Consider the following 13,203-nt stretch of genomic DNA (forward strand, 5'->3'; position numbering starts at 1 on the left):
AGACATTAATGAATTGGATGGGTGTTTACTATAACCAATCATGGTTTAACAGTCACTATCATTAAGATGAAGAGACATTAAGATTCCTTCAAATAAAATCCACCAGTTGCTGAAATGAGATTTGAACCCATGTTCCCAGACCATTAAGTTGGGCCTCTGGATCACTAGGGCAGTAACATTACCGCTGTGCCACCATCTTTCCATTGGACTTTGTTGCTACAAGGATTATATGTTGTTCACTCTGACCAATGCTGTCATGTGGTGTATCAGGGTGGGTAGATTGACGAGAATGAGGAAAACTCCTCATTTTTAGTTTCCTGAATGATGATTCTCTTCAAGATAGAATTGAGAAAAGTCCACAATATAAAAAGCACTGACTGCACCACGGCTCTCCTCTCCATGCTCAAAAGGCCACCAGTTCCCTGAACACTATCACCCTGTTCTTACAGCAGCATCAGATTACACAAACATGGGGTATAGTTCCTGATCCTGGCCCTGGATTATGCATTCGTAGAGGTATCGTCTACTGGTGGCTTGCAGTTGGAGTAAAGTGCTGACACCAATCATCCTTCCTCCACTAAATCTAAGGGTCTATATAATTAGCAATGGGAGAGGATGGACCACTGTTCAGTGTCAATGAAATAATGCACTTGTTTTGCACTACAAAAGGTCAGTTCTTGTACAATAACAGTTGGTGCAAGTTACATTGACTAGGTGATCATAATTACAAAGACTCTTAGGAGCCAAAGGTGACATGTCCCTCTTCAACAGGACCAAGATGGCTGCCTCTCCATCCAAACCTTTGTGACTCCTAAATTTGAGTACAGCTTAATATAGCTTCAGCTCTTTCAGAACCACTAACTTATAGAACAGGTAGTATTGAAGAGGTTTGGGGATTGGGGTTGGTTCCCTGTCTAGGTCTTATCATCCGTCACCTCAGAGATGGATGTCTGACTTGAATATGGAGTGGCTGGGGGAGGGGAGTGTGTAGGGATGATCTCTTACCTGTGAGATGTATCCTGGTGGAACGTGAATGGGGGGAATGGATCCATTAGGGGACATCATGGGAACTTCCGCTGGCCCTGCCAATAAAACACAGACAACATAAGGTTCAGGAAGGAGACAGAAAAAGCACTCAACAAACCAATGAATCACAGCAATAACTTAACCAGATTCAATCAGAAATAGATGCACCACTCCCCCTGTACTCTGTCCCTTCAGTTATAACCACATAGTCATTGGGTCACTCCAGCCACATTTGATGGGTCAGAACAAGCAAGGGAGTGAGACTGTGACTATGAGCTAGATAGAGGGAGAGGGAGACAATATATTAACCTGGCAAAGCAAGAAGCAGGAGGTGGTGAGGGGTGATTTGTTTGAAGTGTATAAGTTCGTGAATGGTCTCGACTAGGTGGATGTGAAAAGGATGTGTCCTGTTGTAGGTCAATTCAGAAGCAGGGTCCAATGCTTTAAACATTGGGGTCACCTTTCCAGAACAGAAATGAGGAGATTTTCTGCCTCTCAGAGGATTGTGCAGCTTTGGAACTTACTTCAGAAAACAATGGAAGCGGATTACTAAATATTCTTAAAGCAGATATCAATAGATTCTTGCTAGGAGGAGAGTCAAAAGTTTACAGAGTTAGATGGAAATTTGGAATTCAAACAACAGATAATTCACGTCCCTATTGAATGGTAGAGATTGACCGAATGGCCTACACAGGCTTGCACTTCATGGCAGGGGAATGGACTTTAAATCTAGCAAGCGGTCAACCCACAGCCTAACCTCCCATCACTGCTCCCCCTGCTGGTCTCAGTGGTATCAGTCACATCAGGCAACCTGCTCTCTGGTGGGCTAATTGAGGACTTTGAGTCGGGAACTATTACCCATTGAAAGGCATCATCCTGCCTTTGCCGAGATGTAACTGGATGTGGGTGAGCTAGCCCAGTGCGTTTCTCCAGAAGGGCAACTAATGTGTGTTGGCGGGAGTGGAGGGGAGCCCGAGAGTTCAGGGGGCACAATGTGTTAAGTTTTCAAAGAGAAAGGGATTAAGAAATCCAGCTAGAGAATGGATAGCTAAAATCAAATCTGTGACAGAAGACGAAAGGGGGAAGAGAAAAAAGATTTGCCTTTCTAGGGTCTCAGAATGCTCAAAGTGCCTTACAGTCAATGAAGTCATTCTTCGAGTGTAGTCACTGTGGTAATGTAGGGAAAACAGTCGCAAATCTGTGTACAGCAAGATCCCACAGACAGCGATGTGATAATAAACAGGTTAATACAGTGATGTTGATTCAGTGATAAATATACATAGGCTCCCATGACACCATGGTGGATTGCCCTGCCTTTTTTGTAATAACACCATGGAATCTTGTACATGCCCCTGAGAGAGCTGGCTGCATTGATGCCCTTGCTGGAAGAGGACACACCATTTCTCCCTCAGTGCTGCAGGCGGCAGCTGCAACATTGTGGCTCTGGGTATGACATGAACATGACAACCTTTGAACTTAGACAAGAGAATATTGCTCACTGAGCCAAGCTGACACATTGCTGACACTCTCATTGCACCAAATTCTAATCAAATTCATCTTATTGGCCAGTATTGACATTCCCTCTCTGATCAGCAAAAAAAAACACATTTCCGCCAACGGCTGAGAGGTTGGATGGATTGCTGCGTGATTGGCTAAGCTGCTCGGTGAGGCCTGAATTTTAACCTGGACACTTCAACTGGAAACAGTTTCTCCTCATTTAGTTTGTCAAAATGTCTGATGAGTTTGAAAGTTTCAGCTGAGACTTCCTTAAACCTTTCCTGCTTTAAAGAGAAAGCTTCTTCTGTCTCTCTCTGTAACTGAGCACCATTTTAGTAAAAGCCCTCATTGCCCAAAAGGAGCTTGATGTTCTTCTGAAAATACTTATTGTCCCAAAACTCTCCAGCTGAGAGCGGTGCCATGTTTTAGAAAGATTTAGTAAAACCTCCCTGCCTTTATAATCTGTGAGCAGACCGTGAAATTGCCCTGCTCGGTGGATTGCAACAGCGTGATCTTTAAGTGGCATCAGAGCTTGTATACAGCCATTGTATGGGTTTCTGAGTTTGCATACACCAGTCTGATCGTTATAGAGCACGGAAACAGCCCCTTCAATCCAACCAGTTCATGCTGAATATAATCCCAAACTAAATTAGTGCCACTTGCCTGCGCTTGGCACACATTTCTCCAAACCTTTCCTATTCATGGTACTTATCTGAATGTCTTTTAAACATTGTAACTGTACCTGCATCCACCACTTCCTCTGGAAGTTCATTCTGCACACAAACTAATCTGTGTTTAAAAAAAAGTTGCCCCTTATGTCTTCTTTAAAATTCTCCTCCTTTCACCTTAAAAATAAGACTTGAAATCCCCCACCATAGGGAAAAGACACCTGCTCTTCACCTTATTTAAGCCCCTCATGGTTTTACAAACCTCTATAAGGTCACCCCTTGGCCTCCTACGCTCCAGTGAAAAATGTCTCAGCCTAGGGGGCCAGGTTCGATTCCAGCCTAGAGCGACTTTTTTTATGGAGTTTGCGCGTTCTCCCCGTGTCTGTGTGGGTTTCCTCCGGGTGCTCCGATTTCCTCCCACACTCCAAAGATGTGCAGGTCATGTGAATTGGCCATGCCAAATTGTCCGTAGCATTAGGTACATTAGTCAGAGGGAAATGGGTCTGGGTGGGTTACTCTTCAGAGGGTCAGTGTGGACTAGTTGGGCTAAAGGGCCTGTTTCCACACTGTAGAGAATCTAATCTAATCTAATTTATCCAGCCTCTCCCTATAAATTAAACCTCCATTCCCAGCAACATCCTGTTGCATGGTTTCAGAGCTTTCATGCACTCGAGCAACATGGTTTCCCAGTGCCAACATCCAATTCTGCATCTGTTGCTTGAGAGGCGAACTGAGATAGAAATATGCCTACAATGTGTCTGCCTGGGAGATGAATCTGGGAAACATCAGTGGGGAAGGGGTTAAAAGCCTCAACGAAGACATTCTACACATAGAGTGAGAGAGATTGAGAGCTCAGTGAACTGAGCCTTCCCCCACTCTCGGCCTCTTTAATTAAACAGTTTCCATTCCCTCTCTTGCACAACACAGCACTAACAGCTGGGATTCTCATTCAGTCCCTGTCCTCTCCCCCTCCCCCGGACTCAGCTGTGGCTCAAGTACTTTCCCTTATGCCCAACGATCTCTCACTGACTTCCAGCAAACCCATTCCGCAGTCGGAGTTCTGCCTTCAACTTCCAGCCTTGCCAGACCAGTGAGTCATTCCCATATGGGAAAAAGAGCGCGGCTGTTCGCTCTGCAAACAGCTGGAAACTATTTCAGACTCTCCTGAGCTGGATCCGTCTCAGCTTTGCACGAGTTATTTTAATAATTTTTCCAATCCCCTCCCATCAATGCCCAGGATTGGGAAGGCAGGATGCTGTTTGTTTGGAGACCATTTCACACAATGCAGAAGTGAGCTCAAACTGCACAGAATGATCCCACCATGAAATGGCAACTCATTGAATCTTCCAGCCATTCGGCCCATTTTGCCAATGCCAGCTCTTTGACAGATCAATGTAGTTCATTCCACTTCCCCTGTGCCCTGGAGATTTGCAAAACCCTGCCACTGGGAATGCCGCATACAGTTCACTTTCCCTGGCGATGCTTCAGGGAGTAACACTAACCATGGCACTGTGACCAACTCCCGCTCCTAACTCCTCCTCCTTCCAGACGGAATGAGTTTGGCGGAGTTAGCCGGGAGGGAATCCCAGATCTCAGCACCACACGCTGCTGAAGACATGCCCACCAGTGGTGCAGTGAAGGAAGTGGGCGCTGTAAAAGAGGTTGGCATTACAGGAGTATCAAGCTCTTGAAGAGGAGATGGGTAAGGGGACGAGATTCTCGAACTGGGATGCCCTGAGGTGACACTCACTCACAACATGGACAGATTTCATCATACAGCTTCTCAGGTAAAGTAACTCCTCCATCTTCCCATTATGCTGGTGGAAACAAGGGGAAGTTCTTATTCAGTTGTGGGAAGAGAGCTTCACTGGCTGAGCCAGCATGTATTGCCCATCCCTGGTTGTCCTTGTGAAGGTGGTGGTGAGCTGCCTTCCTGAACCGCTGCAGTCCATGTGCTGTAGGTAAACCCAAAGTGCAGTTAAGAAGGGAGTTTTCTGATATTGACCCAGCGACACAAAAATGGCGTTAAATTTCCAAGTCAGAGTGGTGAGTGGTTTAGATGGAACTTACAGCTGGGGTTCCCATATATCTGCTGCCCTTGTCCTTTCAGATGGAAGTGGTTTGGAAAGAGCCATCTAAGGATCTTTGGCGAGTTTCTGCTGCGCATTTGTTGTGGAGGGAGTGAATGTTTGTCAATGTGGTGCCAGTCAAGTTGGTTGCTTTGTCGTAAATCGTGGTTGTTAATTGGTGCCTTTACTTCTTTGCAAAGCTGACTTGCTGCCAAGTCCCAGGATACCACATCCTGCAGATGTAGCTATGTCAACAATTTTTAGAATTAAACTCAGATTAGGATAGTAGATTCTAAGTAAGTAAAACAGTCTAATTCCAGAGCTAACTGTCTGATTCTAGCTGTTAGCATTCAAGAGCCTGAATTGCTTTGCGAGATCAATGATGTATTGGTCATTGTAGCTAAACAGGTTCATGAACAGGAAGGGAATTCATTCACTGCATGTTCTGAAAAGGTCACAGGCAGTATCCATGGGAGTTCAGCAGGTTGAGATGGAAGCTAAGTGAGTATTCTGACTGTACTGTTAGAAATTTGGATCAAAGTGGAAGTTGAGTGCAAAGGGTGATGGAGGCACTTTAAGTAGAATTGACTGTAAGAATAAACATTCTGGAGTGAGGGAAGATAAAAGGTGTGGGTTGAGAGGCCAAGATTAACTGCCGAAAGACATCACAAACCACCGTGTGATATGAATGCAGGGAGAGAAGCAAATGGTGAGTCAGATTGGGGCATATTTCTAGTCTTCAAAGTCAAAGTTTAGATTTTCACTTTGTATTTAGGTGGCCAGTACTTTTCTTCTCCCTTCTTTTAAAAAAAACGCTTGAGTATCAGATTGATACTGATGGCTTTTTTTCTTTTTAGTTTAATAAAAACAAAATATCATTATAGCAAATTGTAAAAGCAGGCAATCACACATCTTCTTTTATTCAGTCACGGGATGAGAGTATCGCTGGCTAGGCCAGCATTTATTGCCCATCCTTCGTTGCCTGGCGGGAGTGTAAGAGTCAATGACATTGCTGTGGGTGTGGAGTCACATGTATGCTAGCCCATTTAAGGGATGGCAGTTTCCTCCCCTAAAGCAACATGAAAATTACCTCAAATCTGCAGCAAAGTGTCACACAAACCAGGCCGATTCTCATACAAGGCATCAACCAAACCGGGAAAAGTGGACACAAATTGTTTCAACCACAACCAGCACCAACTCTGGGGCAAATCCTCAAACAAAGTGACCATTGACACAAGAGCTGAAGGAGATCAGTCAGCCCATCATGTGTGCTCCCCTATTGAATAAGATCACGGCGGAATATGATCATTTCAACTCCACATTCCTGCCTTTTCCCCATCACCCTCTATTCTCTTCCTGATTAAAAATCTGTCTGTCTCAGCCCTGAATATAATTAACTCCAGCCTGACAGCCCTCTGCAATAAATACTTCCACAGATTTACTTGCCTCTGAGAGAAGAAATTACCCCTCATCTCTGTCTTAAATGGGCCTTATCCTGAGATTGTATCCTCTACTCCGAGATTTTCCCACATGGGAAAACAACCTTTGTGCATTGAGTTAAAAGTCACACAACACCAGGTTATAGTCCAGCAGGTTTAATGGAAGAACACTAGCTTTCGGAGCGACGCTCCTTCATCAGGTGATAGTGGAGGGCTCAATCCTAACACAGAATTTATAGCAAAAACTTACCCTCCCTAAGAATCTTAGATATTTCAACAAGGCCTCTTCATGTTCTTCAAAATTGAGTACAGGCCCAATTTACTCAACATAACCTCATTAAACTATCCCTGCATATCTGGGATTCGCCTAGTGAACCTTCTCCAATGACAGTATATCTTTCCTGAGATAAAGTGGCCAAACCTGTTCCCAATACAGAGGAATCTCGATTACCCAGCATTCGAGTATCAGAATATCGGATTATCTGGCAAGATCGCAAAGTCCCGAAGCTCACCTAAATTATGTTATCCGGCAATTGATTATCTGGAATTTGATTAACCGAACGAAATGCTCCCTGCCCGTGTCCTGTGGATAATCAAAATTCCTCTGTATTCCACCTGTGGTCTGAGTAGTGCCTTGAATAGTTTCAGCAAAACCTTTCTGCTTTTATACGCTTTGAAGTAAGAACCAACAGCCCATGTGCCTTCCCTCATTACAGTTGAGTTTGGATTTATTTTCAAATCCTTCTGTCTTCTAGCTTCCTGAAACCTTTATCCATTTAAATAATATTCACCTATTCTTCCTGCCAAAGTATATATCCTAAATCTTTTCCAACTTGGATTCTGAAAGTGCAGCAACTGTGGATCAAAGTGCACCAACTGAGGGGCAAAGGGTCCCACAGACTGCACAGAATGTAACACAGACCTCATTTAAACATGCACTATTCTTACAGATCGTGACAGGGTAGATGGGGAGAGGTGTTTTCCCTTGTGGGAGAGTCTAGGACCAGAGGGCATCTTCTCAAATACAGGACTGCCATTTTAAGACAGGGCCCAGAGGAGGCATTTCATATCTCAGAGGGGAGGGAATCTATGGAATTCTTTACAGAGAACGGTACATGTTGAGTGGATAAGTGTATTCAAGGCTGAGATAACAGAGTTTTAATCAGTACAAGAATTGAGGGTTATCAGGAAAAAAGCAGGAAAGTGGAGTTTAGAGTTATTCAATCAGCCATGATCTCATTCAATGGCAGAGAAGAGTTGATTAACTCAATAGCCAGCTAATGCTCTCCCATGGTCTGGACCCAATCGCCACACGGAATGAACCAGCTATGGCTGTCACTCCATCCAACTCTATTTTGATTTAGTCCCTACCCTCCCCTTCACTGTTTTGATCACACAGCATTGCCCTGTGGTTTGAAGGGCAGTGCTTGTCACTGGCCACTCGGGTGTTTTTCCTATCTTCCTGGTGGTGGAAGTTGAATAAAGATTCATTCACTTTGTGTCTTTTCACTGTGTCTCACACCTGCACACACACACCATGGGTGCTGCGGAAAAAATAAGCACTACCGCACTTAGGCGGTAGTGTGGGGGGTTTAAAAGAGAAAAAAAAAACGGAGAGTTTCTCCCCTTCACCGGTTTAAAAAAAAGAGAAAAAAAAAATAAAAGCTTTCACTCCTACCCTCCCCTTCACTGTTTTGCTCACACAGCATTGCCCTTTGGTGTGAAGGGCAGTGCTTGTCACTGGCCACTCGGGTGTTTTTTCATATCTTCCTGGTGGTGGAGATTGAATAAAGATTGGTGCACTTAAAAAAAAAGAAAAAAAAATGGCTGTCACTCCAATTGACGTCACAACCTTACTGGGAAATGTGTGCCAATACTCAATCCCCACAATTCCACAAATTAGCACAAAATGTGTGAATAAATAAAATCCCAATCAGACCACCAAGGTTACCGATTTGCATGACTGACTGCTAATCAGGACAAAAACAATTCATAATCAGGTAACATCATTAACAGACAAAGAAACACTAACTTTAACAGGAGCAGTGAAAAGAAAGGATGTCTATTTTATTCATCTTAACTATACCCCTTCAAAGTTCCAAAGTTACACTCAATCACAATTAAGATGAGACAGTTTAATACATATAATATGGGTGGAGAAACAAAATAGACAGAATAAGCAAAATCCTGGAGATCAGAAGTCCCCAAGGTGCAAAGTGATTTTTCTGCTTGTCTTTTTAATTTTTCAATGGTGGTTATGCCACTGACTGTAAGGTATTGGTCATTCCAGTTAAATGATTGATCAGGTCAATGGCAAATGGCACCGGGCAGTCCTTTGAGGATTGTGGAATTCCTTCCTGGTCAAAATGCAGGGTGGCCTTGGCTCCTTTGATAATCCCTAGACCTTCCTGACAAACGTTTGGGTATTTTATTAGGATTTCACTCGGGCAGCCCTTTTCTAATCAATAAATGTTGAGCCAATCAAGGTGAATCTTTCTCATCCTGTTTGAGAAAACCAAACTGAATAGGTATTTCCCTGCTACAATTTTAAGCTTTCTTGTTTTCCTTCTGTCTTTTCCTCAGAGAGAGAAAGAGTTGGATGATTTCTGTCTGCAGGCTCTGGGTGTCTTCTTCCATTCTCTGCTGCTTTTGGAATTTACAGGTTTTAACACTCTTAAGCTCAACAAATCAAACAACAGGCTCTTATCAGGCAGAATTTCCTTAACGCATATGATTCGCAGTGCTGCTTGGTCTCAAATCATCTCTCTTACTGCTTCAAAAAGCAACAATGCACTGTGGAGTTCAACATGATGTGCAATTTGACTTTTAAGTTGAGAGAATTTTCCGGTATTCCAGTTATCGCTGTCCAACTTTTAGTTCAGTTATAATCCCAAAAAAATGAGAATTACTTGGTCTCTTACATGCCTCCAGCCATTTTAAAACATATTTCTTTATGAGGTAAACAATACAATGCAACCGAAACATTGCATCCATACATCTTCATTAATTCCTTAGACAGGATTTAAACAATTTCCTGTCATTTACTTCTGAAAATCTTCAACTATTTCAGCACAATAATGTTCAGCCCTCTGCAATAAACACTTCCACAGATTCACTTCCCTCTGAGAGAAGAAATTATTCCTCATCTCCGTCTTAAATGGGCCTTATTCTGAGATTGTATCCTCTGATCTGAGATTCTCCCACATGGGAAAACAATCTCTGTGCATTTACCCTCCCTAAGATATTTCAACAAGGCCTCTTCTTGTTCTTCAAAATTGAATACAGGCCTGCTATTACATTATCTTTTTTACATTGAATGGTTGAGTTATTAAGTTCCATTGGAACAACATTACATTTTGAATCTGAAATTTCTCTTTTAGAAAGAAACTGATTATGGTCAGTTTCTGTTAGTATTTCTTTGCTACTGTGATGGACACACATTTCAAAATTATGATTAATAATCCCAAAGTCTCATTTTTCACTATAGAGTGCATCTTCTAATGTTGGTTAAATTTCTCAGAAATGTATACCACTGGCTTCTTCATTTCTGTTTCGTTACTTTGTAAATGTAAGGAGTCACTAAAGTCTGAGAGGATCACAGGCTACTCTCTCCTTAGACAGAAGCAACTGATGGTGGTTTAACCGAAGGGTGACTACACTAAAGGGTGAGATTGGGAAGACTGGGCCTTGATGATGATCTTAGCCAGTGTGGGAACTGAACCTGTGCTATTGGTATCACTCTGCATCACAAACCAATCATCCAGCTAACTGAGCTCACCAACTACCCAATCTTGTAATAAGACTTACTTCTGCACCTCCACCTCCCTCCCCCCCCACCAAGGCACTCACGTGAATTCCCATTTTAAAGGTTCTGTGGAGTAATATGCGGCCAATACCAACTCACCTATTAGGATTGGCATCAGTTTCTGATTGGCTGCTTGGCACGCTGCCGACCATGCGATCTGTGGTGATTGTAATGAGGTCAGTCAGGTAAATCTCGTAGAATATGAGTTCCCTGATTGGACAGGGTTAACGGCCCCAATCCGGGAGCCCTGGCTGACAGATATAAACAGGAGGGTCAAAGGTTCTGTTCACTCTTAGAGCTTGCTATGAAGGATGCCAGATCAGCGTCAAGTACTATGCACAGGTAAATAAAAGGTGACTTGGTAATGTGATACCGGTCTCTGTAGAGTTATTTCAGTGGTGAAGATAGAAAAAAAACGACAATCCCAAAGGAATTCATTCACAACAGTCATTTTTGAGTTGGGGAAAGCATTTCTGGCATCATGCTCTAATTTGGAAAGCTTGACTTGTTCCATACTGCCTTTAAAGACTGGGCCCAGTATGTGGAAAGATTATGTTATTTATTCTGGGCAAATAAGGAATTAGACATAAGGGTCTGTCTCCATACTGTCTATCCCTATGACTCTGTGACATTGGGACAGATGAAAAGCAATGAGTAATTCTCCTGACAGCTTGTGGACCCGCAGCTTTTTCAGTTATTAGGAGCCTAATGATTTCTGAGGCACCGGATACTAAAGGCTTTCAAATGTTGACAGATTTAGTTCACTTCCTCTAATTCTGAGTTGCTATCGGTTTTACTTGGCAGTTCAAGAGCCAGGGGATGATCAAGTGTGTCACTTTGATTTATCTTTAATGAGATGCTGAGAGACCATTTGGTTTGGGGGATTAACGATTTAACTATGCAAACGCACCTACTATCTGAAGCCAAATTGGACTTCAAACAGGCACTATAACTGGCTCTGTTATTAGAAAATGCAGCAAGTGGAACACGAGTTACAGGGTATTCTGATGGAAATGAACACTCTCACCAGGCTGCCTGAGCTATCGGGACTCCACGTGAGTGAAGACAATTGCATAACCTCACTCAGGACATATCCTAGGGACTCTAGATCAGCCAACAGCAAAACCCAAAACAAAGCCAAGCCTTGGCCAAATGGTTTACATTTCTTCAGAATCCAGGCTGGCAGGTCATTGCAGTTGCTGCCAATATGTGGACTGAAGACATCAAGAGTTATACTAAGCATGAAATGAGTAAGAGAACTCATAGACCGTTATCCAGCAACCTGCACATCTTGGAAAGCCCACCTACATCTGGTTTAGAACAGTTAAATTGCTTTGCAACATCTAAATCAGAACCAATCAAAGTAATTACTTGCTTAAATAGTCATCTGGTTCGAATGGAAGTTGATACATTAGCTGTATCAGTGATTGCAGGACAAATCTAAAACAAGGTTTGGTCTGGACCTCAACCCTTAAGTTTGAGCAAGGCCTCAGCTAGTCAGAGAACCTATTCTGGGAACCTTTACAGATTAAGGATACAACTTTGGTTCTGGTCTCGTCTGAGAAGCAGTTGGTTCAGTTACCACTGATTGTAGTAAAAGGCTCGGGCCCAAGCTTGATGGGACAAAATTGGTTGAGAAAGATTCACCTTGATTGGCTCAACATTTTTCAATTGGAAAATGGTTGCCTGTGTGCAGTCTTAATTTAAAAACCCCAAAGTTTTTCAGGAAGGTCTAGTGTCTATCAAAGGAGCCAAAGCCACCTTAAATGTTGACCAGGAAGTGATTCCATGATTCTGCAGAGCTCACCCAGTGCCATTTACCTTACAGGCAAAAACAGAGGCAGAAATCAGAAGGATGGAATTATCAGTCCAGTTTGCAGAATGGGCTACACCAGGTGTACCGATTGTGAAGCTAAACGGGGCATTTTGCCTTTGTGAGGATTTTAAACAAATGGTAAATCACTTCTCGCAGCTGGACAAATGCCTAGTCCCTCGTGTAGACGGCTTATACACAAAGCTGACAGCAGGGGCACTGTTCTTTACGAAGCTGAACATGAGCTGTGCGTACCTGCAATTGTAGTTAGATGAGGATTCCCAAAAGTATTCCCTAATTAATACCCATAAGGATTTATACCAATATACAAGACTGCCATCTGGGATATCATCAGCCTCTGCCATTTTTCAGTGGACAATGGAGAATATTTTACAAGGTCGACTCCAGGTCACCATTTATCAGGATGATATGCTAATAGAGCGAGACCAATAAGGAACGCTTGGTGAACCTGGACATAGCCCTTAGATGTTTCTCCAAGCTGGGCTTACACCTTAGAAGGGAGAAATGTGTGTTCCAGGCACCCTAAGTGACACACTAGGGCTACGGAGTCCACAAAATAGGATTACACCCTTTCGAAGATAAAATGAGGGCGATAAAAGATGCCCTTGCTTCCACATGTGTACCAGAACTTTGGTCTTTCCTTGGATTGTGAGGTATTATAGAGTCATAGAGATGTACAGCATGGAAACAGACCCTTTGGTCCAACCCATCCATGACGGCCAGATATCCCAACCCAATCTAGTCATACCTGCCAGCACCCGGCCCATACCTGGCCTCCATCCTGGTACCCTTACCTCTGCTTTTGAAAATGGGTCAGCCTTGGAAATGGTCTCATAGCCAAGACATAGCCTTTAGGGAAGTGAAG

General features: G+C 43.2%; 1 protein-coding gene across 2 annotated transcripts in view; it reads right to left on the minus strand.

Moving 5' to 3' along the window:
* Positions 1-13,203, minus strand: part of fndc3ba (fibronectin type III domain containing 3Ba) — a 343,026-nt gene that overhangs the window by 143,560 nt on the left and 186,263 nt on the right. For both annotated transcript variants that reach the window (XM_072572145.1, XM_072572146.1), the window contains exon 4: positions 1,006-1,082. In XM_072572145.1, coding sequence (XP_072428246.1) covers positions 1,006-1,082 — 77 coding nt within the window. The remainder of the gene's footprint in view (positions 1-1,005; positions 1,083-13,203) is intronic.

Source organism: Chiloscyllium punctatum, chromosome 6 (assembly GCF_047496795.1).
Source record: "Chiloscyllium punctatum isolate Juve2018m chromosome 6, sChiPun1.3, whole genome shotgun sequence".
Lineage (NCBI taxonomy): Eukaryota > Metazoa > Chordata > Chondrichthyes > Orectolobiformes > Hemiscylliidae > Chiloscyllium > Chiloscyllium punctatum.